The 25,298-nt window shown below is 40.8% G+C and overlaps 2 protein-coding genes and 1 long non-coding RNA gene across 8 annotated transcripts; 1 reads left to right on the top strand and 2 right to left on the bottom strand.

Annotated features, from left to right (window-relative positions):
• Positions 1–1,942: 1,942 nt before the first annotated feature.
• On the bottom strand, positions 1,943–24,045 carry LOC135494222 (monocarboxylate transporter 12-B-like). Of its 4 annotated transcripts, none has more exons than XM_064782059.1 (7): positions 23,904–24,045; positions 12,543–12,582; positions 7,482–7,865; positions 6,880–7,023; positions 5,300–6,451; positions 4,790–4,915; positions 1,943–4,566 (listed from the first exon to the last, which is right to left on the bottom strand). In XM_064782059.1, the coding sequence occupies exons 3-7, from the start codon at positions 7,840–7,842 to the stop codon at positions 4,403–4,405; spliced, it is 1,947 nt and encodes a 648-aa protein (XP_064638129.1). In that variant the 5' UTR covers positions 7,843–7,865; positions 12,543–12,582; positions 23,904–24,045; the 3' UTR covers positions 1,943–4,402. The 4 variants fall into 4 exon arrangements, with proteins under 4 accessions (XP_064638129.1, XP_064638130.1, XP_064638133.1 ...); XM_064782060.1 differs by lacking the exon at positions 23,904–24,045 and adding an exon at positions 12,889–13,079; XM_064782063.1 differs by lacking the exons at positions 12,543–12,582; positions 23,904–24,045 and adding an exon at positions 11,510–11,638.
• LOC135494223 (uncharacterized) lies at positions 13,119–19,978 on the top strand. 2 transcript variants are annotated; one of them, XR_010448362.1, is made up of 4 exons: positions 13,119–13,535; positions 15,520–15,701; positions 15,895–16,036; positions 19,858–19,978. It is a non-coding gene; the product is annotated as an uncharacterized LOC135494223 (long non-coding RNA). The 2 variants fall into 2 exon arrangements; XR_010448361.1 differs by lacking the exon at positions 13,119–13,535 and having other exon boundaries at positions 15,218–15,701.
• On the bottom strand, positions 14,142–20,006 carry LOC135494221 (uncharacterized). Of its 2 annotated transcripts, XM_064782057.1 has the most exons (7): positions 16,869–20,006; positions 16,536–16,631; positions 16,340–16,435; positions 16,144–16,239; positions 15,879–15,989; positions 15,688–15,775; positions 14,142–15,238 (listed from the first exon to the last, which is right to left on the bottom strand). In XM_064782057.1, the coding sequence occupies exons 1-7, from the start codon at positions 19,958–19,960 to the stop codon at positions 15,038–15,040; spliced, it is 3,780 nt and encodes a 1,259-aa protein (XP_064638127.1). In that variant the 5' UTR covers positions 19,961–20,006; the 3' UTR covers positions 14,142–15,037. The 2 variants fall into 2 exon arrangements, with proteins under 2 accessions (XP_064638127.1, XP_064638128.1); XM_064782058.1 differs by lacking the exons at positions 16,144–16,239; positions 16,340–16,435.
• Positions 24,046–25,298: the final 1,253 nt, after the last annotated feature.

Raw genomic sequence — 25,298 nt, 5'->3', positions numbered from 1 at the left:
AGAGGAGGTAAAATACAAACAAAGCGAAGGTTTTCTAATGTTTCTATTCACCATGTTGTACGGCTATTCGTACAGCGTGTGTCAAAAAACTTAGGCTGCTAAATCTGATACTGATAGGGCAGGGGGATGGCTAATAATTGCATAAAATATTAGAATTATGCCGTCTAGCTCTGCAATTGAGCAGTTTCAAGAATCAGCAATCTAAAGCGAGTGCTAACAATATTTCCTGTGCCATTTTGATTTTTCCAGAAAATGAGATGAAATTGAAATGATGAATGTATTTTGTCTTTCAGGCAGGTGGATCAAGTGCAATCCTGATGGATCTGGCAGCAAATGAGAAATCAGTTCATTCAGATTTCTTTAATGGTAAGCAGCAAGCCATTGGTTTTGCACAAAGGCATGAGCAAGGTGAAGGTCAAGGTGCATCAAGGAAACACCTTGCCAATTCATATTCTATTGTGTTAGACCCTGACCTTGCTAATCAAATGTATTTATCTGACGGGGGAGGTCAGGCTGCTGTTTTAAATCACTGGACCTAGCCCTACATGTGTCTGTTCTCTCAAAAATAAGGAGTCTCTTGTCTTTATTCAGTCTTGGTTTTGTTCTTTTGTTCAACCTTAGAAATTAGAGAAATGCTTGTTCTTTCCAGATTTCGAAGATCTTTTTGACGATGATGACCTGTCGTGACCTGACCTGTGATAAGATTGTTAGGCATCGGCTTCCATTGCTCATTGCTGTGGAAACAGAACTAGCATCAGTGGCTGTTGGCACTGAACATTTTGACAGAACTGCCACCTGTATTTAACTGCTGGAATTACAACTCTGGAACATTCACACATCCATATGGGTTCATGTAATATTTTCTGTTCAGTGTTGTGCTTCATATTTCTGAAGTGAAGGATATTTCATAATAGCAAAAAGAACATTTTAGCTCCACCCTGGAGACTTGGTAACGCAACATTATACCCCTCACAACGGGTTCAATTACTTTAAACCATAACCGCTGCCATAAAACAAGGTACAGTGCGTTATACACTATAGTAATTGCTACAATACGACCAAGGTATTTTAGAATCTTTCATTCAAAATTGCATTTATGTGTTACTTCTGTGGTCCATTGTTAGTGGGACGCAGGCTGTCGTTATCAAATTACTCGGCACATTTTACTGGTGACCATGTCATTGCAAGTGCATGTACTAATGCAAGAGCAGATGTGTTTTTAAGAGCTGAATTTCTTATGTTTCTGAACTAGAATATTTGCTTTTACCAGCTGTATGGTGGTCAAACTGAAATGGGATCACTTTCACATGGTGTAAATTCTTTTTAATATTTGTCGTATGATATGAAATAAAGGTAGTTTCGAACTGAAATTTTCCTTGCTTCTTGTTCTTTCTTTACATTATGCTGCAAACTCTCGTCTTTTGAAAGTCTAGTGGACAATGTAGATGCCCCTCCCTTACTACACCACGACAGTGATAGTTGCCCTTATTGGGTTCTCTACTTCAAGTACTTTAAGTTACCGAGTTCTAAAGCCATCCCCTCTTTGCAACTGGTGGAACCATACAGCATGCTCATGGTAACAGATGGTACCTTCCGGAACAATCTCTCTACTTTCAGTAATCCGAGTTCCTGAGGTCTCAAACCTCCACCACCATGTAGCATGCTCATGGAAACGGATGGTACCTTCTGGAACAATCTCTGTGAACTGGCTCTTTGGGGCTCTAGCCAACCATGGGTTGTCCTTGCAGCCTTTTGTACTATTTCAGCCACTTACGAGGTAAGACATCACCCGCAGTGAAAACAATGTGTCACTATAAGAGGCCAGGTGACACGGGATTCCTCGTGTTGAATATTCAACAATCACTTCATGACTCAGTGGTAGTCCTTTCTATATTCAATTTGACTTGGATCTGATGAACAATGAAGACTAAACAAAGTAAAGTCAGAAAGTTTGGTTTAATAAGACAAGTTTTATTGGCTGACCTTGATTTCATCAGCATTGGAAGTCTCAACCAGCAAAGCTAATAAGATCCGAAATCAAGTACAGAGAATGACTACAATATAGAGTATACTATTAGTTTATGAGTAATTGAAAGTCCATTTCAAGACAAGTTTGTAAAAATCTCTGTTCATTTACACAGGAGAGCGTACGTACACCGATTGAAGCAAAGTCTTGTAGACTTGACATGAAATAAACTACTGGTATCGGCAACATAGCAAGACAAGCATGGGTGCCATGTTTTCAATGATGAGGTTATACAAAAGTGTTACATACAATCATATTTACTTGCTCATATCATATAATCTGAATTTCACAGAAATTCATCAATTCAAGACAATACATCAATTTTACAGAATCATTACAGTAATCACAAGCAACATATTGATAAAACGAGAATGCACTAGTCTTACGAAAGGTAACTGACTAGTCATAAAATCATAGATCTTTGGTGCCAGCCAGGGGCAAACCTATTCGTCTGGAGTATATACAAAGTTAGAATATTTTTGCAAGCTATAATAAATGTGCATTATTCTAGACCTTTTTGTAAGATATTCCTTTCTTTCTATAGAAATGATAAAGTTAGTAATTTCGTCATTTCTGTTGAAAGGACCAACACCTTTCCACAGAAATGACCAACCTTACCCGCAATTTTCCTCAGACAAGACAAACTTTACCCGCAATTTTCCACAGAAAATACCAACTTTACCATTGCTTTCTAAAGAATAACCCTGGCCAGAAACAACATGAATCACTCGAGACAGAAGCTATGGAACTAAAATGCATACTATATTTAGAACATTGAGTAAAATAAATTCTACATAAAATTCTATAATCAATATAAACAGACTTCAATATGAAAAACATTGAAACTATGCGTCCAATTATTACTAAATGCTTGCCAAAAACCAGCACATCAACTGAAAATGTCTACTAAAGGTTTCTCACTCAACACTTTCCTTACATTTGTGAAGCATATCTTTGTTTAGGATCCAACGCATTGAAGCTTCAAGAGAAACCAAGCTGCAAATAACCTGGTTTATTCTAAGTGTTATTGGTCCCTGCAGTGCCCTCAATGCACAAGTCTCATCACAAAATAAGGCTAAAATTTACAATCCCCGATCGGAAATGACGTAGTTTGATCGCATTCAACTATAAATCCATTGAACAGTGGTGCTTCGTTAGTCAACCGATGACCTTTTTTTGGGGTGTGATCGGGGATTGTAAACTCGTTCCCAAAATAAGATGAACACTATCCTGATCTGAACCTGGGCAGTAAAATCACTGACACCTAACAATGGCCCTTGATTTTTGTGAGGAATTACAAAAAAAGTTTCTGTGACTTTTCCTTATGAATCAAGATTGTTTGAAAAATGACTACATCTGACTAATTGGTGTGCTTTTTCATCCTTAGAAAGATTACAGGGTGCACCAAAAACAAACTTGACTCGGGAGTATTTGAAGGTGCATTATTTGGTAATATTGCACAATTATTAAGATTGTAAGAAAAAACGCTATCTCAAATTGACTTCGAGTGTTTTATGACTAAAATTGACTACTCTAGGGTATAATCTAAATTTATAAGCAAATACCTGTGGCATCTACCCCTGAATCATATAATGGCGCGATCCATTACTAACAAAATTCTCACAAATGGACGATTCCATTCCACTCACCAAGGGAGAAAGTACCATACTTGAAAAGTAATGTCAAAATTACCCTGCCTTATCAATATATATTTTTTTTTATCGTAAAAACAAAATTGACTTTTTCCATTCGACTAGCAATTGCATTATTAAACTGCCATTCATTATATGGGTCCCATGCACTTTAGGAACTTCACTATTGACTATACACAATGCACAATTTTCAAATAATAAGTATACATAACAAACAAACTTATGACTTTTAAGTAGTATAACATAGTACCTGAACCTTTCTACCCATTCTCCAAACACTCTTCCACAAATCAATACCTCCTCTCTATGTGGAAATGCTGATCCCGCAACTTGAGTCTGGCACGTGAAATTACTAAATCATGCAAAACCATGACTAGCAGTCAAAATCTGGCGCTTTAATTCCGCAATGAAAAACAACTGTTGGTCAAGTTTGTGGATATGAGATGGCAGCAGGACACGTCATGTCACCTAACACCTAGCGGGGAGTGCTGATTAACTGGGTTGTTTGTAACAACAAACCACCTCATTCTGAACAAATGCCCTCAATTACTTTTGCCTGCACAGTGCAGTTGACACGCAAAACAATCAAGCTTGGTATTCCAACTCCTTCACCACTCGGCCCGTTGCTTACTGACTCTGATGTAGAGATAACGCCATAGTATTCACTCTTTCGATCTCGGTTTCACCTCATTCAATTCGGACAGAATTTCACAGCTACATCAAATCAAATTTGCACAGAGTTTTTTATCTGGAGTTTTTTGGCCTTCCTCCTGTCCATGAGCTTTTGGACGCACGGAACGGTGTACAGCATAGCACCACTGACGGCTATCATGACACCGGCAATGATGAATGATATTTCGTAACTCCCAGTACCGTCGAAAACCCAACCTGTAATGAAGACAATGAGAGTTAGCATCTTATTTGCAACTAAAATAACTTTGCAATCTCCCTTGTAAATATATAAAGCTAGCACCACGCTGGACACCAATTCTGGTGAAAACAATTCTGGGTATCAACTCGTATTCAACTTGTATACGTTAGCAGGATGCCCAGGCAAATACACCCGTGAAATATTTGTGGACAGCTGGCAGATGACACACATCAAACTTACCCAACATGGGTGGGCCTATAAGAGTTGCGGCACCTTGGAAAAGCAGCAGCAGACCGAATGAGTTGACAAGATGTTCGAGACCCAGGAGATCAACAAGTAAAATGGCTGTCAGGGTCACATAAGTTCCTGAAAAGAGAATTTATCAAAACATAAATTTGAGGAAATGTCGTTGTTTATTGAACTATAACTGCCAGTTACAGTCACAGTCATAGTTGACATGCCTTATGCTTTGCGAGTACACTCCACTGTACATAACATCCACAAGTTTAGGGAAGTCAATTGTGATTGTGACTGTACCTTAGCAACTGTTATGATTGATGTAACATATTTGCTAATAGGTTTTACAAGAGTCAGTCTTTTTATGGATGCAACTTGTTTACATCGACTGTCTCAAGCAGTCTTTATTAACACAGAGTTGATATCATTCACATTCATATTGGTTTCAGACTCATAATACAGATATTGGGGGTTCTATAACTAATGGCCTATGACCTTGGACAAATCACTTACCAACAAACAGTCCATAGGAAGCAGCATAAGCAGCCAGCCAAGGATAGCTGAGGCAGAGCGGACTCAAGGCAGTGCAGATTCCACACAACAAGAGGGCAGTATTGTAGAGATGAAGTCGCCAATGCCCAATACGGTCAGATAAAAACCCAAACAGAATCCGTCCAACAGTGTTTGCAATCCCTATCACAGATATAAGGAAGGCTCCCTTCTGTTCCGGGATACCTAACAAATGGGCTTGGTCAGGAAGATAGATATATGGAGCGTTGAAACCGATGCTCGTGAACAAGTTTGAAATTGCAAACATCACAAACAGTGGGTTTTTCAACAGAGAGAGGTCAGTCATTTGTCTAAAGGCAACTTTGAAATCCTGCAATAGTGCAGTGCAGCCGGACTTTGACTTGTCATCCTCCGTTGGCCCAACATGTAACGTTGAAATTGACATGACGTGGAGAGCATGATTCGACATGAACGCCATTGTTGCTAAGTCTTCCTCACTTTTGACAGCATAGGCCGAATACGGCGTGACTACCGTCGACATGTGGTGATAGTGCGAATGTTTGTGGACGGCCAAATCCTTTTGCTGTTGTCGTTTCACAAGATGATCAATGTGAGTGTCGGACGTCACGATTTTGCTATCAGTTGGCGTATCAACTGTCAGAAGTGGACTACTCTTAACCCCCTCAGGGTTGATAACGGGGAGAGAACAGAAATACTGCGGGTCATTAGCACCAATTTTTTGTCCACTAAAAGAATCTTCATTCAACAAACGTCTCTTCTCTTTTAGCATAAGAGGTGTACCAAGGCCAGCCTGACCATTTACTGCGCGCTCTTCTCGGTGACGCTTGGCAGCCGCCAATGTCTCACGCTGTCGGTGCTCCATACGTTTCTTGGCCTTTTCCTTTAACTCGTTCTCTGAATATAGGGGGCGGAACAGAGCACCGAGAAGTACACAATTCAAGAGAAGTCCGGTCAGAATCATAGTGGCACCTTTCCACCCGTAATGATCGAGGAGTACTTGTGACAGAGGGGCAAAAACGAACGTCCCAACTCCCGAACCGCAGACAGCAAGGCCAGTGGCAAAGGAACGTTTCTTTTCGAAGTACTGTCCTACACTCACGATGGCAGGAAGGTAGATCAGGCCAAGGCCAAGTCCTGCAAAGAGTGAAATGTAGTATAAAAAACATTTCAAATTACTTTCAATGTTTTTGGATCCAGATTAAGAAATCTAGATAATCTGGATAAATCAAGAGAACTCTCTTTTTACTTACTGCTTTGAAGTTTGAAGTGATAAATTTTAGGTAAATATCATAAACTAATTAAGATAGAATTCAAAACCTTGACATGAAAGAAATCGGTCAGTGACAGTTACCAAGATTGAGCAAACACTATGAAGTGTTGATTAGTTTTTAAAAAAGGTCACAAGGTCAATTTACCAGAATATCCGTCTCCAAAACAAAACATTTCATTATTCAAAAACACTTCAAATATTCTTTGATAAGCATTGTTAAAAACGTTGAGATTATCAAGGTTTGGAAACAATTCAGGGAATAGAACCTTCGACAAAACACTGATTGCCTTACCTCCTATTAACCCAAATGTAACATACAAAACATAGATGTTTGGGGCGAAAATGCTAAGGATGAATCCACAGGATCCAACGACGGCACCCATCATGGTGGTGAAGCGACATCCAAAACGATTTACAAAGGCACTTGCTATTGGACCTGTAATACAAATGGACAAACATAGAAATAATACATGCGATTTGTTATTGGTTTAATGCCACAATCGGATCCAGCTTGGCCGTTGTACTGAGACATTTAGGCCTACCTCAAGATGACAGTCTATCCACACCAGCCAACCATATAGCTAATGCTGCAACCTAGCTTATTCAATGAGACCTAACTAATTCCATGCCCCATAGCTAATGTAAGCTGATGAGACCTCTAAGTAAAGATGCCCTCAGGTCAACTTATCACAAATCAGAAATACAGTGCCATGGAACCTTTCTTAGCCGACACCTCTTGAAGCAATATACTCTCTCCATATCCGACTCCGATTTCGGTCCCAAATTGGTCAGTTCCATTCAAAATAACCTCCCAATAACTGTCCATTGCTGACACTTGAGCTTCCCCTTGCCTATCATTTGACTGGTCAAGATACATTTCCTTGGCCAACCTACCTGTGACAAACGTGATCCCAACCATCAACGACGCAATCCAGGCAGTGTCACCCTTCCCGCTCTCAAAATACTCCAAGAACTCGACGTAGAATATCCCGAAAGAGTACACAATACCGTCTGCTATTACATGGATCATGAACGATGCAAATACCACAACCCAACCCCAACCACCGTCGGGTGGCACGGGAATATTCGGATCCCATTCACTCTTCGCCTCGCTATCAGAAGCGTCACTTTTTTGTGATGATGTTTCGGGGTCGTCTGTCGCAGTTTCTGGACTGTCGGCCATTTCTGTAGCCGATACAGAGTTGTTTGTTGTTATTATGCCATTTGGTGCGTCATTTTCCTCGTTTGAAGCCATCTTTCGGCTCTTTTGTCAACTTCCTGAAAAAGATGAAAGATAATCGAAGTTTAGAACTCTTGAGTACTTTTGAAAATGATATGAGGACTGAAGTACTAACACTGCAGAGTGTTTAGGAGTAGGGTGGAATTGAAACCCCATGCAGCTCTGAAAGGAAAGTGGATTGATTTCAGAGAACTTGATTGTCAGTTTGACAATTCGCAGTCAGGCCTTTACGTATATCTTACCTTCTTACTCTTAGCCTTTGAAGTAACCTTTTAACTCCAAAAATTCTAATTGATCAGCTCCCCAGGCAGAGAATTTCTAATCCCACCATTTCCGAATTATCAGAATACACTGTGAATCAATTTAGACAATTCTAATCTAAAGGGAAAATGTTTTTTTGGAGAACACAGTGTCAGTGACATGGTTTCGGAGATAATTACCTCAGCTCAGCCTGACACTGGAGATCGAAATATCCGCATGGAAATTTTACAAGGTCATGAAATCGAATGTAGGAACAACCTCGAAAACCAGCTGATCTGCTCATCAATCTTATCTGGGCATGTTGTGTCAGAACAATCAGGTCAGTAGGCCTGTTGAATCATGTGGGCTTTTCTATAATGTAGTAAATTAAAGCAATGGCCTAATTATCTTAGACGGCCATGGAGAACAATTATCCCAATCAGCTGATTTTATGACAACTATTGCCAGTAAACAAGTCAACAATAGCCTCATTTTTTGTCCCATAAAATGATGGTAGTCGACAATGATCATTTTGTTCTTGTGCAGGGGCCGAATTTATCGGAGGCATCCAAACCTCTGATAACCTCCCCTATCGCCATGATGCCCTTTATATTTCCTCCGTCACCAAGGCAACTTTGTTTTCAAACCTGGTGAACTTGGTGGGCAGTCAGCCCATATTCAGAGAAGTCTTCGCTTGAAAAGCCCTGGAACAGCGGAATGGCTTAAATAACATACTGCTATATAAATCTTTACTAAAAACATGTCATTGGCACTCACAAGAAGCATGCGTGGTGAGCCCTGATTGCGAAGCAATAACTGCCTGACACACGACCCCTTCATGTTCTTTAGAAGTGACTGGCCAGCAACAACATCTTTCGTCAGGGCAGAAGTGTCCACTGAGTTAGACCTATCCGTTGACTTGCTTGGGATCGTGTATTGAAGAAAGTTGGCATCGGCCCCACTCTTGCTGCATGCACACTTGGCCTCCACTTGCACGAGTGAAGCACTTTTGTCACAATGAGTGACAGTGACCTCATCAAGAACAGGCCTGCACACTCTTATGAATTTGGGTGGAACAACATCAACTGATGCACTTTATTTCTCCAGGTTATACTTTATATTCAAACTTGGATCAGCTGACTGGTAATGTCATGCAGTGGAACATGAAACATGGTTTATTGAAGGATAGTTATTATAGGCCACTGCCATTGCGATTGGGCCACACCAACAGAATCAGCTTTGGAACTAAAATGCAAGGCTACTAATTATAGTGTTTATTTAAAATAGGCTTATTATGCTTTAATCTGAAAGTGGATCAAAAACTGACCTTTTTTTGTCAGTGATTGCTCAAGAATAGGCCTGGTGAGTTAATTACATGATATGGGTCATATACTTTAGATAAGCCTTTCATCAGTCCTTTAAAAGAGGAGATTAACAATAGATTGCCAATAGTCTGATTGAAATTTAATGGATGTACACGGTCATTACACAGAACTTGGACAGTAAGCCAGTCATAAAATGACATGGATCACTGAATGTAGACCAGTCATTTAAAGAATAGGACATGGAATGGCTCAATGATCACACCAAGATCCCCCCCTGGCCGATAGGTTTAATGAACAAAACAGAACAGGTTTTTAGAACATTACTGAAAGCCAACAGGTGACATGATCATGAATAATCTGCATTATTTGTCCAGGGGTTGATACCCAAGTGATTTATTTCTCAACACACTGAATTCTCATCACAAATTCCAACAAATTCACAGATGCTGTGTCGACCCAATTAAGGGATGAAAGGCCAATTTTACACCTGTAATAGGCCAGCCAGCCTTACTCCTGTATGCGTTTGTTTCACTACTATCGGGCTCCTTTTAGGTGAGAGACCTAACATTCTCAAAAACTTGGGTGTCAAGATGGTAAAAGGTTTACTGTGTACGAATTTGTAAAGCCAGCTTAACAATGTTGACACAGTATTTATCTCAGGCTGGCTCATACATACACAAGGAGCAAAGGGCCCTTCTAAAACCTTGGAAAAACAAAGACAGAAGAATCGAAGCACTTACACAAAAATCCAAAAAGAAAACATTTGACAAGAAGCTTGTCCAGTTTTGGCTTGTGGTATTCGACTCGATGACTCGACGACGCGATGACTCGATGACGCGATCCGGTTGGAATCTTTTTAAAGAATATCACTGCTTGGACTGTAATTTATACATAGAATCATAAGTGGAGGAAAATAAAAAAGAACCGATCATTACCAACCCCTTTCCAGCTGTTTTCACCGTATCTAATCCGACCATTTTTCGTTTCCTACAAGTTCGCATTTTTGATAAAACCATGCGCCATGTTGCTATGCAAGCCACTGGTATCTTACCGTCAATACAGCTAATACACCTAAATATAGCTGGTTCAGATCAACCTCCTACCCAGGTTCTTTACGAGCAGAAATTCCAATGTTAAAATGACACGCGAGTTCCTGGAGACAAGGTTGGCTCTGGATATCCGTTCAGCACGGCAATATTAAATGTCCCATACACCTTTCCAGAAATGGGGCGCTGAGTGTCCGAAATAGTGATGTCATAAGGGGAAACTAGGCCTGTGGTGGAGGGACAAAGGAGATAGTCATGGTTGACCAACACACTTGAATGCCTTTAATGACGGACAAGGGGGAAAAAGTTAGTTCCAATGCAAGCCACCAATTTCGGAAAGCATGTATAGGGGCTGATGTATTGGGGGGGGGGGGGGGGGGGGGCAGATGTCAAGGGACAGAAGAGGGACTGAGTGACTGAGTCTAAAAAACTGCACATATGCGAAATTCCGATTCTTGACAGACTACCACATGACATCTGACATTGGCCACTAGAAGCTTGTTTGTCAATTAAATCTCCGGTCATTTTGCATGCTATGAAACTTCCACGAGTCCTTTAAATATCAAAATCAATCGCGGGGACCAATCTTCAGTGGCCATGGCTGGGGGGGGGACATCCTTCCACATACCGTAGCTTGGTATGGGAAGGCCGAGCTAAAACCTCTGCTGTTGCAGCGGTAGCCCGGAGACCAGGATCATGGGATTCCGTATTTTAGCAAAATCCATAGCAACGATCGCGTCATCGAGCCATCGCGTCGTCGAGTCATCGAGTCGAATACCACAAGCCTCCAGTTTTATCCTGTCACAAAAACATGTCAAAGTATGATTGTGTCCATTTGAACAGTTGTCTTTGGCTTGAAATATAGAGAGCTACACAACAATAGGACAAAGATCATACAGGTACATGGACAGGTGACTGAAGACAAAGACGACACTGAGGCAAAAAAGAACCGATCGACCACCAAAGCTCATCTATCCTGCTATCCAAGCAGAGAACATGTCAAAATGCCATCCACAAGCACAGCTGACCTAGGCTCCAGCCACACAAAAGCGATGAAGATTATATACATACCAGGTTGATACCAGGCCAGGCTCTGGGCTACAAAAAGAGCTAGTTCAGGAAAATCAAGCCAACTTAATGCACCACAAGACCACGCAAATACACAGCTTAAACAGCTGACTTGTTCACTACCCCTACACCATAATGACAATTGAATGATAAGACCCATTCATTATTAAGTCATATTATGATGATTAGGTCAAACAATATGACTAAGGAATGCTAGACAAATTCCTTCCTGGGCCCGTTGCCAGACAAGCACAAACCATCTTGGGTTTGGCTGAGAGTAAGAGCCATCTGGTGACTCGGACCATGACATCCTTGAGCTTCAGGGCTTTCACTCGCCACTTACTGGGCCAACGGTGTAAGCCTACCAGGTCCAGGTGATACAACCAAGAAGAGCCCCTTGATTACATCCATTATCCCATCTCTTTGTCTTACCACTATTCAAATATTGGTTAGGTCATTCTTTTATCTCGGTGGCCTACTTGACCTGGTTGGTTGAAAGTAATACAATGACAATGCCTCCAGAATTATGTCATCCGATTGTATGCAAATCTGATTTTCTATGCATGGTGACTGTAATGTGAAGAATACAACAGGACTGTCACCTGATGAAAAAAGGACGTCCCCTCAGGCCAAAGCCATTCGTCAATAATTCATAATTGAATTTGTACATTTTCAGCTGCGCAAACCCACTGAATACAAATTACAACATTGTCGTTATGTAGACAGACATACCATGAATACCAAGTTTAAGGATATTTGAATGCATGATAACTGCCCAACATTTCGATAGCCTTTAGAAAGTCAGCGATGACGCGTCCCGCTCCATAAGCCTTTAAGACTCATGACTTGTCATTGTGGGTATTGATTTCGATACCTGTCAGGCATATTGCTTACAAACTTAGGCATTTTGCTTTACTCTTTTTTTGGCCACACCAAGCAGAATAAGCGATCTCCATTGAGACCAACACCTCCAAGTGTAGAATGAAAGCCAGAGAAGAAGAAGGAGACTTGAAGCTCGAAAATGGTAAATGCTTACCTCTGGTTTTAGTTCTGCTAACTCACCATCAGAAGTTCATCTGGAGAGAAACAAAACATAACAACATTTTAAAAACTTACTTCACAACTCGTTGGTAATTTTCCACAGGACAGGGGTTCAAACTCAATCCGCATTACAGCCCAGATGAACAGTGGAATCAATTAAATAATAATGTTCAACCACAAAAATGATGACATCTTTACTGTGCAGAGCAACCATCCACTGCAGAACCTTTTATTACAATGCGATACGAAAAAACAGGTTTTTATTACACATGGATTTATATGGTGACAGCCAGTGAATAACAATTGAAATTGATAAATTTAGATACATGTATGTAACTCACTTGGTCCTGGTATACTCATGTGGTAGAGATCAGCTTACACTACTTAGAGTCACATCCTCTCGTGTATTAAATGGATACACAGTCTTTTGAGAACTCTTTAGTGTTGCCTTTTACTTGCACTCATAACTCAAGTTGAGTACAGTACTGAAGAAACTGAGTGTTCACTCAAAAAATCTGCTCTTTTTTCAAAATGGCAGGTTGCCCATTCTTATCTGGGTCTGATCACGAAACTGGTACAAAAAATTGTGACACTTGAAAATAAAATGTTTAAAAGAGGAAATGCAATTTGGTTTTCCATTTTTGAAGGCTTAGACCGATATGCAATAGCCACAAAAGAATGAGGATAATATTCATCAAGGTAACACATTAACTGTCTGATAATGCTAAAAAGTCAGTATGTAACATGGACAGAAGATATCGTTCCTAACTTCATGGAATTGCCTCAACATCTCTTTGGATGTGGTCCTATATATACCAACTGAAAATATTGGACATGTTTAACATTTTCTCCAAATATTGAGTCCATTGTGTAAAAATAGCCGAAACTGGTTTACAGAAAAAAGCAGTATGTAACATGGACAGGAATTCAAAGTTTGATGTATTGGCAGATTAGAAAAGGGACAGAGATCAAAGAAAATATGTTACAGGTAAGAAACATTTTGCATTGTCTTATTTTTTGGAAATTTCGTTTTCTCTTACTCCAGCGAGAGGGAACTTGGATAGTTCAAAGTCAGTATGTAACATGGACATAAAAACAGAATTTGTCAAATTTGAATTTAAATGTCAGGAATTTCTTGCACTTACCTAGAAAGCGGAGCAATGGGCACTTTAGTCCTATGAGAATGTTTAGGACAATGAAAACTTCATTTTACAAAGTTGATCAGTATGTAACTGGGACACATGAAACCAATTTGCAAACAATCCCTTGCTATAGAGGATAACCAAAAGGAGGGATGCTTGTGCCATCATTATACTCTGTCAAGGTGGACACTTTTGGAGTGAGGAAAGGGGTCATCCATTGAATATGTACGCAAAAATGTCAGGATCCCCCCTATCATAGCTCTACCACGCAAAAAGGCATGTGCAAATCCTCAGACCCTCTCCCCCTCAATGTGTACATGGCCCCAAAACCTGTTTACTGCATGCAAGGGGATATTTCCAGGGCATACATTATGGTCACTTGCCTGGGATGGGGTAACCCCATGGGAGTAATCACTCCACCAGCAATGATGAGCTATGGATGGATGCTCTTGCTGATTGGACCTAGTAGTACAGTATCCCGAAATTAACAAGATGAAAAATGAATAAATTTAAAATAGTTTTATTAAAAATGTTAAAAAACTCAAACTTCAACAAAGACCAGTAAACATTTTGGCCAGACAATCACATCACATGTTTCAACAATAACAATGTAACAATAAATCTTAAATCTAATAATCCTGAGGGAACATAACTTTACTTTATCGCCATTGCACTAATCCCTGTAAACGAGGTGATTGCTCAACCTCGTTTATAGGCATTAGTGCAATGGCGATCTAGTGTGTATTGAAGTGTATAAAGATTTGTAAAGGTCAAAGGTTATGTTGGCAGCCACTAGCTGGAAAAATTGTTCTGTGCCACACTAGAGCTGTGTTCACACTTTCTCGCATGGGCAAAGCATGTATATACGCCATGTCATAGACGGTTTTATTATAGGTAAAATTAATAAAATTAGTAAAATATGGCCGAGCGTGATCATGATTGAGCGCGTCCATCATGTCCATGGCTTCATGCCGCAAACTGACCGTGACCACAAGCCCGTCCCCGGTTTAAATTAGACTTTTACCTGCTCCTCATCGCATGGAATCTGACTGGCGTAGTACGCAGAAGTTCTAACGTAAAAATGTATTAGGACGGGCGACCAGTCTAGGTTTAAATGATGAATGAATCATGGGGACGAATGCTAAACTACAGCACTGATAGAGGGCGCTCCAGTATCGAAGCGGTTTGAGGCTTATAGTGTGAACAGTGGCATTGAAGGCGAATTCAGTCTCGAAACGGTTTCAAACGCAATGAGATCGTGCTTTCTTAAACCGGTTTGAGTTCAAAGCGAATTCTCAGATTCGACTTCAGGAATTCGCATTGAAGGTGCTGGCAATGTGAACACAGCTTAGGGTTCATTAAAAACATACATCATACGCGAACCCTTCATTTTTATTAATGGTTCTTTCAGAATCAGGAGTACTTCCTGTCTTGTAATCACATGGTCACGTAGTAGTGTTTCATCGGGCCACCTCCATGTTTTTGGTGCGCTGTCTCGTTCCATGAAATGGACTACCACATTCTCACTCCCTTCAACTTTTTGGACAACCTGTGGACAAGAATATTTTAGTAATTAATTTACTAATCTGGATATGACGCAGCTAAGGAAAGTATAAAAATGTATACGAGATTACCAGAGGCGGCAATAGATTTAATTGTTCTCCAGGCATAGGGTAACCTAGTAGCTTCAACACAGATCAATGGTGGCTTCTACAGTGCAGCCGACGTCATTCTAGGTGGATGGCCAGAAATTACCGTTCAGGATGCAAATATGCCCTTACCATCCAGGATGCCAGTAGGCAATAATATTTATCATTCCTTCAATTACAGTAGAGCTCGCTTTAGATCAGACTCAGCCAGACCTACATTTTTGTCCATTGTGGTGTGTAATTTGGAGAACGAGAAGAATGCTAGGGATTGGGACTTGGAAAGACGTGCCATGCCAGGATGTGGTTTATTTGAGTCCGGTACTGTAAACCAAATTCATGATATAGTTACCTCTGCTACGAATGGTAGGTAGCCTCCCTTTTTTCTTGGAACATTTACCAATATGTAGTTCCCTGGTTTCACAGCATGAGCCCGATTCCTGAAAAGGATAAAGTGATTTGAAATTCCTGCCTAAAACCTAAAATTGAATAGACCAAATTATAATCCAACATTGTTTGATTTGTTTGAAACATCGCCTTTACCTTTCCTTCATTTCAGGTAAGCTGGAGTTCTCTGGAGAGATATCTGGTGACGGTGTTGATGTGCTACCATTGGATTGATCCCCGGATTCATCTACATGTATTCTGGAGAGGCTGAAAGACCAACAATGTGGATTAATTTCCATGAAAAACTTTTAAAGGTAAATTTATAAGAAAGCTCAACACTTCGTACTGACACATGAAGCAATTTATTCCCCTTGCTTAGTTCACAGGGAAACAGTTAAGTTGTACATAGGGTCTAGCTCACCTGGGTTCCACTGAAGAGTGAGGCTGTCCGGCTGCTACCATGCTCGGATTGTGCGATGTCTGGGGTTCAGGATCCATCGGCATCTCGTCCATGGAACTGAAAAGGCAAAGCACAGGGAATTAAAGAACATGCTGAATTTATTCTCCTTGCAAAGTTCACAGGGAAACAGTTAAGTTGTATGTAGGGTCTAGCTCACCTGGGTTCCACTGAAGAGTGAGGCTGTCTGGCTGCTACCATGCTCGGATTGTGCGATGTCTGGGGTTCAGGATCCATCGGCATCTCGTCCATGGAACTGAAAAGGCAAAGCACAGGGAATTAAAGAACATGCTGAATTTATTCTCCTTGCAAAGTTCACAGGGAAACAGTTAAGTTGTATGTAGGGTCTAGCTCACCTGGGTTCCACTGAAGAGTGAGGCTGCCCGGCTGCTACCATGCTTGGATTGTGCGATGTCTGGGGTTCAGGATCCATCGGCATCGTGGCCATGGAACTGAAAAAGCAAAGTACAGATAATTATAGCAATAATTAATTATTATAATCATGATGATTGGTACCTTGTCAATGGTAGTAGGGTTGGTATCCAACTGCACATTCTGGTATCAAAGGCTAATTGCAGTTTTCAGAAACCTGTGATAAAACATTATTTTACCAAAATGTATTATCATTTGACATTTTCCTCCATTTGTCCAATAGTAAACTAAAATTATTAAAATTACATGAAACTTACCTGTATGTTGAAGTGTGATCATCAACTAAAACCACAAAGTGGTTGGGATTCCAGTTGGAATAGCTGACATCATCCCTGTTGTTCGTCCATAGAATGTGTGCACATTCTGCGGCTGCCTGTGTTCTTGGAATGATCAATCGATGAAGGTTTCTGCGAACCACTCCCTCATTATTACAGTGACAAGGGTACACCGAGAATATTGGACGTTGAAGAATACTGGCCAAAGCGAATAGCTGCCAAATTCCGCAGTAGGATCCTGGCTTTGCTACCTTCAAGGCTTCATCTCTGTAGATTTTAGTCATCACTGTCTTAGTGATTACTTGACCTGTGTAGATGTCTGAGAAACTGGCAAATAGACTTGCTAAGCCGCACTTGGGAGTTTTGGAATTGAACCCTCCACCTAGATAGTTATCATTCAGGTATGTGTCTTCATTCATTGTCATTTCAATGACAATCCTCACCCTCATTTCAACATGGTGATCTTCATTCCCATAGGCCAACAGACTTGCGCATCTAGGGAAGCAGTTACCATCAGCTAGCACATTCAATGCCTTCTTCCTATGGGCCATGTCATTTGGAATATCCCTCTCAGCTTTTTGGTCACGTTTGAGTAGGTTCGAGATTGTTCCCAGTTCTAACATGCCTAATGGAAATTCCCCCAACTTCTCCTTTGCTACAGTACAAATGTTGACCAGCTTTCCATAGTCTTTCACTTTCTTCATTTGTGTTTGTATGTCTGCGAAGAAATGGACAGCAGCTTCAGTTATGTTGGGTAGCCGGAGTGAACAGACTTGCCACTCCGGAACATATTGCTTGTTTACACATTGCTGATACTTTCCTTCCATACAACTGTCACAGTAGCAGCTGAGCATGCGTGTCATCAGGTGTCCTGGCGATATGCCTCTAACACAGTGAAGCGACCTTGTACCCTTGACTCCAGTATTTGGGTGTCTTGACGGACGTTTCCTCTGGATGTTTTCAGCATCAACATAGAAAAATGTACGCGGCTTGTGGCAGCAACCATCCTGCATGTCCTGGCTAGGAATCGTCAGATTTTGTTCCAAGTAATTGCACATGTCTTTGGCATCTTGGACAGTGGTTTCCCGTGATTTCACTGCATCCCTAGTGGCTCGTTTTACTACCGCGCCTAAACCATCACTGGGGCCCTTTCCATGATTCGACCCAAAAAACGATCTTTCAACTGAGAACCCGTAGTCATGCTTTCCATAGGACAAGTCAGCAAATGGTTCCCGGGATTTGAACTGGGCACTGCAACCGTCGCTAAACTGTACCTCATGATGGATCATCGTTTTGGCAGAAAGGTGTTGGTTGGCTTTTGTCAGGAAGTTGTGCACAGCGCTTGCGTCATGATTTAGATCATTTGAAACAAAGACCAAGGACTCCTGAACCACCTCTTTACAGTCCGGCTCTGGGCATCTGTAGTATGCGACTACAGGGAATATGGAGGCTTGCTGGTAGCTCCAATGGGCGGATTGCACTTCATCCTGCATGTCACACCTATAGTTCTCCGAGTAATCTGCAACCAGGACACAGAACCCTTCAGGTGGATTTTTTGAGATCTTCAAAAACTGCTGGTGCTGCCAAGAAGCGAAGAACAAGTGTCTTGAGAAGTTTTCCATTTCTTCACACAGCTCGTCAATCAGTTCTTCCACGGATCCAACATTCATCGCCAAGGCTTTCCTCTTGGTCTGCTTCCCACCCATCTCAAACGATTTCTGCTGCCACACTTGCCATCTGCATGTTTCCGTACTTGGTTTTGTTGGTTCCAAATATTGTCGCAATTTCTTTACACCACAGAGAGAACATTTGCGCAAGATGCATGCCATAGCTGGATAATCTCCCTCATATTCACAAACTGTCAGTTTTGCCATGTGGTATCGGTCCTTAATTTTCAACTGTGGGTCTATGAACCTGTTGATGGTCTTCAGTTTTAGATCACAATTCTGGCAACGCTCACAAAGGCATTGATTGTATTTCACTTTATCTCTGCAGAGTGTATGCTTTGGCCTTAATTTTCTGAAGCTTGTAATGCCAACTTTCTTTCCAGTCTGTTTGACAAACTTTTGATGAAGCCGGTGCGTAGTGAATGACAAACCAGAACGAGCTTTCTTCAGTTTCTTCGTTATCCTTTTCTGGCAAGGCAGGACTGTTGCATTTTCTTCATAAAACTCCTGGATGGTGCCTTTCAAGCTGTCTGACAAGGACCTTGATGTTTTCATCTGCTCATCCCTCATATCGCTCTGCCTATTTACAAGCTTGGACCACTTCACACTGTTTGCCCTTCTTGGCATAGCAAGCACTAATCTCCGCCTAACAGCAAGTGACTTTCGATCCCGTTTCTTCTTTAATTTATCAACCTCTTTGGAAATATTGATCCCAATTTCTGCATGGACTGTGTTGTCTGGATTATTTACAAAACCATGATTTTCAGCATGCTTTTGCTTCCTTGGGCTCATCTTTCTAACTAACCCACCAATCACTTTTATCCATTTCTTCGGCGTCTTTGGCATACACTGCTTTACGCGGGAGATTGCTTTTCTCCTAGCACAGTCAGTCTGAAAATCTTCATCAGATTCTTCATCAGGCGATACATGAGACGATACTACTTCACCCTGCTCTGGTTCTCTTTGTGCCCTTTCCTTCTCTCTCCTGCGACGCTTTGCTTGTCCCGTCAAACTCGCGCGGTACTCTTGTTTCTTCAAACGCCAATACTCCCTCTGCTTCGTTTTCTTTTCCTCTGAAGACTGAATTTCAGCCCTGGTCATGCGTTTCTGGGGATTGATGTTTTCTTTTTTGCGCTCTCTGTAACGCCGCATCCGTTCAGCCGCCTTGGCGTTGTACTGTTTCCTTTGCTCATCCGATAATGATATTCGATGGAGTATAAGCCGTGTAGACTCATCCTTACGGAACGATTCAAGCAGTCCCTTTTCTTCTTTAATTCTACATAATTTCTTCCATCTACTTTCAGGTTCAACATCAACGAGTTTCAGATCTGGCTCCAAGTCCTCCTCAGCCTTCCGCTTTAGAACTCTGGATGACCGCCTCACCATGACAACATCAGGCCCCGGCATACCTGAAATGAACAGATACCATGGATTAAAGCAAGGACTATGCAAAGTCTTATCTCATGAATGAACAGTTGGTAACGAGGACATGATAATTTCTATGTCCCGTTACATACTGCACTGCGAATGATACAAATCATAGAACTTTGTATTTGATTTCTGATTTATTGATTGATTTGTATAACTTGACATGTAAAATAAACCTACAGCCTCTTATTGTACCTCAAATCATTGAAAAAGTGCCTTGATTTTCATGAATGAACAGTTGGTAACGAGGACATGATGATTTCCATGTCCCGTTGCATACTGCACTACGAATGATACAAATCATAAAACTTGGTGTTTATTTCTCATTCATTTATTGATTGTATTACTTGACATGTAAAATAAACTGTCTACAGCTTCTTATTGTACCTCAAATCATTGAAAAAGTGTCTTGATTTTCATGAATGAACAGTTGGTAACGAGGACATGATAATTTCCATGTCCAGTTACATACTGCACTGCGAATGATACAAATCATAGAACGTTGTGTTTATTTCTCATTCATTTATTGATTGTATTACTTGACATGTAAAATAAACAGTCTACAGCTTCTTATTGTACCTCAAATCATTGAAAAAGTGTCTTGATTTTCATGAATGAACAGTTGGTAACGAGGACATGATAATTTTCATGTCCAGTTACATACTGCACTGCGAATGATACAAATCATAGAACGTTGTGTTTATTTCTCATTCATTTATTGATTGTATTACTTGACATGTAAAATAAACAGTCTACAGCTTCTTATTGTACCTCAAATCATTGAAAAAGTGTCTTGATTTTCATGAATGAACAGTTGGTAACGAGGACATGATAATTTCCATGTCCAGTTACATACTGCACTGCGAATGATACAAATCATCAGCTAATAGACGAAAATTCTAGCAAACATTAGCAATTGGACTTGTGAAGATCAAGGCAGTCATAGAAAATTAATACCAGCCAATTATGCTGGGAGATGGACAGAAAACAGCAAATTCCATCTGTTGGTAACTGGGACACAGAACCAGGGTTGTCCTAGTTACATACATCATTAAGTAGGCCTCATAGACACACACTTACGAGGATAGTCAATTTTCCACAGAAAAATCGCCTAATTTTTAAAGGTTTCATTGTCATAATTGAAATTGCATTCAACTGAAGGGAAATATGTTCGAAATTCGCACAGAAATGACGAATAAATGGTAAGAAGTCGTGAAGAACTAGCTGTCCTTATTACGTACTGACGATCTTTCACCACACAGTGCATTGAGCAGTGTCACGCTGCGATGGCAATGATCGCTAAATTCAGGCATTCCTGCCAAAAATTCATGACACAATTTTATTCTACAGAAGGACCACCTTTCCTGCTATTGAAAAATGTTCGTAACATGACAAATTTGCCGTTTCAGTTCGTAACATTTCCAAAAAATGGACTGCAAATTTTCAAAACACTCGCCTCCGTCCTGCTTGTCTTCCATCTTTCCTCTCAATGTCAACAAGCCGTAAATCGTCTCGATCTGCAATCTCGTCCCCGCGATGTCGTAAAAATGAGTGGGATTTCAATAATTTGATAAAGAAATAAAAAGACGTACGTAACTGGAAAATGGACAGGAAAAAAATCTGAGACGATGTTATCTCTCCATAATTTTTGATAATCCTTGATAATTCTTACAAACCAGTGGAAATAAACACTACTTGGCCGACGCCAATTTGCGACATACAGGCTTTCCCTGCATACTGCGTTCTGTTATACACGGCAGTATAGTCAGTTCGTAACTAATTTGGACAGGAAAAGTTACGTACTGCATCGATCTCTCGTTTCACTCGGTGTTTATTGACACAATATGCAATCTAAAGGCAACTTTCAGGGTTTACTGTGCATGCATTTGCGCTCCATTTGACACTTTAAAACGATGGTTTAACGGCCAAGAGAAGGCTCGGCAGTATAAAATAAAGAACATGTCTTTCACATGTCACAAAAGCATGTGTGAAAATAGTGTCAATTCCGAATGGACACATTTTCTGTAAAAAAATTTGTCAATCATTATGAATTTTTTTTTGATGATATTATCTCTCTGATCTACCCCAAAGGTTATTATGCATGGGATATCAAAATTAACTGGACAAAGGAAATATTTATCTATGGTTGAAGTTAGGTAGGTGTAAACTGTACCAGTTTCGTGATCAGACCCATCTAAGCAATAGAAGCCAGCTTGGCCTTTGAAGTCATCATCACATAGGTACAAGATTTTTTACATCGCCTCCTCCGCAAACTACCTGTTACTGGCTGTTCTAATATCCGAGAACATAACTTTTAAGCTTGGAATGATAACGATAATGATCATAACACTGCTGGTAGCAGCATAGAATACCTGGTACTGTTTAATTATACCATTGGCAACTGTTTTATTATACTATTGGCAATAGAGTTGTTGTCTTGTTGCAACTGTCTCAGTCAAGTCCTGTCCTTTAAAGTTTAAGCACATTTTTATGTCTCACACTCCCAACAGAACAAATAGAAATGAACGTACAAAAAAACAACTGGGAAGTCCCCGACGGCACCAGGGAAAGATAATGGAAGTAGTATGTCAATACTGGCAATTCTACTCAGATCAGGACGGGCATGTGGACACATGGGCTGATTGTCATGCCTCACAGTGTACATTGAATCCTGCAGTGACACAATCAAATAACTAATCTTTTGTTCCACCTCAGCACTTCAAATTTCATGACGAATTATTCTGTACATTGACCCACACCCTCGTGACCTACTGACCACAAAACTTTTCCATGCTCCACAACTCCAAACAATGCACTTGATGATTCAAATCATATCCTACTTCTATGATACAATATAAATGCACTTTTATCCCTTGTTCTAATTCTTTATGAATGAATAAGAATTGATCTACGAACAGAGACATACATGTTGTACCAAGGCAGTTGCAAAAACATCTAAACCTTCTCACCTCATCATGAATGCACCTTTCAAAAAATTTCAGAAAGTTTACATTTGAGACCCAGGCTCTTTTCAATCCCTCAACAGGCTTTCTTCTCTTTCTTTTGCAATGTTGCAGGTTATCATATACCTCTAGTCCTTCACACGTAAAATCGAAGACTTGTGATCATTCCAAATCCAATGCAAAGTCGAAAACAAATTTCGCAAATTCTTTGAATGAATGGTTCCCAGTGAAAACGTGGTGATTATCGCATACTGGTAGGTACTGTAATGACTCGACTTCATCTCAACAAACCGCAATGATTGCATCATTCATGATGACATTCTGCAATGACCTTTTCGAAGCAGTTTGGGCGCTGACCTGGAGTCATGCATTTCACCAGGAACAAAGGGCCACCGTGACATTGTCTGAAGTTTGCCGAGGCTTTCTAACGTGTTCCGAGTTCATGCATTTGATTTGTTTGGGCCCATGTTCGTCTTTGTTTAGAAGGTGGGCGATAACGAGAGTGACATCTACCATGACCTGGTTATAAATATCATTGGCGATATTGAAGTTGGGAGTTCTCGGACAATGCAATATGGAATACACCTTAGCCTAAACCACTGTGATCCTCCAGGTGAAACAGTTTGTCGCATGGTCAGCGTCACCCCCCCCCCCCCCCCCCCCCACAAACTTTGTGATCAGCTGAATGGTCTAATCATTCAAACAGTTGTGCAAGCACCTGTAAAAAAATATCCCCCATGACTATTGTTTCTGTTGCACAATGCATGCATACTGGGAGTGCATAAGCTGATGCAGTGCAAATGAAGAGAGCTGAGCCAAGGAGCTCCGGAGGTGTGTCATGACTGCATGCTGGCAGTGACACTGAAACAAATGAACAATGGCCAAGCTTTTGAAGACACATTTCTCCTCAATGTCTACAAATATTCCAGTCAAACTTAGTAGAAAGTAAACTGACTTACATGACAATCGACTCCACCAATCTGATTGACAACTGCAATTCGAAGTTTCAAGATTTTATGGCTCAAAAACGGACATTTATCACACGAAAATCAGCTGACGAAAGACAACAAATATGCACGCCCCCAGCGGATAACTGGCACTTTAAATATTTTTCGACCTCAACTTCAGGTATCCTTTCCGTGTACATGGCGTGTACATTATATGTACATTCAATGAACAAGTGCGCGAGAATGAGAAATAAAATAGTTTACAATCTATTAAATAGATGGCAGTCAAGTATTTTGCGAAACGGTCTCATTAGAGAGATTTTTTGTATTCATGCGCCGTAATTCATAACCGTAATTCCTATAAAATAATTAATTTCTTGGTCCTCATAGTGTTGATTTAGCAGTTATTTTGGCAAATACATGTTTTATGGAGTTTTTAAATACTGTAGCGCTACTCAATAGGTGGCTAACAAGAAACTACGCATTTTACTGTTGTTGCTAACGTATGTGTACACTGAACTTGTGATGTGCGTCGGCCCCGTGTTGAAATGCTGTCCAGTGGCAGTGCCAGTTGTTGCGTTTTTCGCTGATTTGTACAAAATTCAACATATCTCAAAAGTTCAATGGTTGACCCTCGGGGTTTTTTTTGCTTTTTGGGTAGCGTAACCAACTGTCTTTCATGGGAGAATGGTCACTGTAAGAATTATCCAGGAAGAAATGTATAATATTTGGGGTTTTCCCTGATTGTCCGGCCCAATTGGCAATATTGGGATGGTGAACAGAGCTAGGAGCGACCCTGCGAGCCATCAAGGGCTGGAACCCTTAGAGCAGCAACCCAATGAAGAGAAGCTGTTTAGGGAAAATATGACCAAAATCCCTTAAGCAGTGAGACAATACTTTGGGAACAAGTGTGATGGGCCAAGATAACCGAGGTCCACGGTGAGGTGAGATTTGGAGATGAGATGAGACGGTCACAGCCAGGCCGAATCAGTCCTGGCTGCTCCACCGTGTTGACAACATGATGAGAGAGATGAGACGGTCACAGCCAGGCCGAATCAGTCCTGGCTGCTCCAACCCAAAAACTTGGACTGAAATATATAACAGGAATGGGCCACAATGTCGCAACCTGAATGGTGGTACCTCGATGTGACCTTTATGAGGACACACTATCACACACTCTGACCGATGTATATCTATCTGGCCATTGTCCTAATAATCACAGCCTGGCGGTTATTGGGACAGTGTGACATATTAACCATGGTAATGGTATCAAGAGCTGGCAAGTGAACAAGCTAACAACCAAGAAATAATGACGTATCTGATGACATTGTCACAACCAGTCCTACCCAAGGCAAAAGTGTCTCCAGCTGATCTTTCTGCGGACATCCACTTGCAACTGGCATCTCA

The sequence above is a fragment of the Lineus longissimus genome, chromosome 10 (assembly GCF_910592395.1).
Source record: "Lineus longissimus chromosome 10, tnLinLong1.2, whole genome shotgun sequence".
In the NCBI taxonomy this organism is placed as follows: domain Eukaryota; kingdom Metazoa; phylum Nemertea; class Pilidiophora; order Heteronemertea; family Lineidae; genus Lineus; species Lineus longissimus.
Note: the sequence above shows the minus strand (reverse complement) of the source record. Positions and strands in the feature narration are given on the sequence as shown.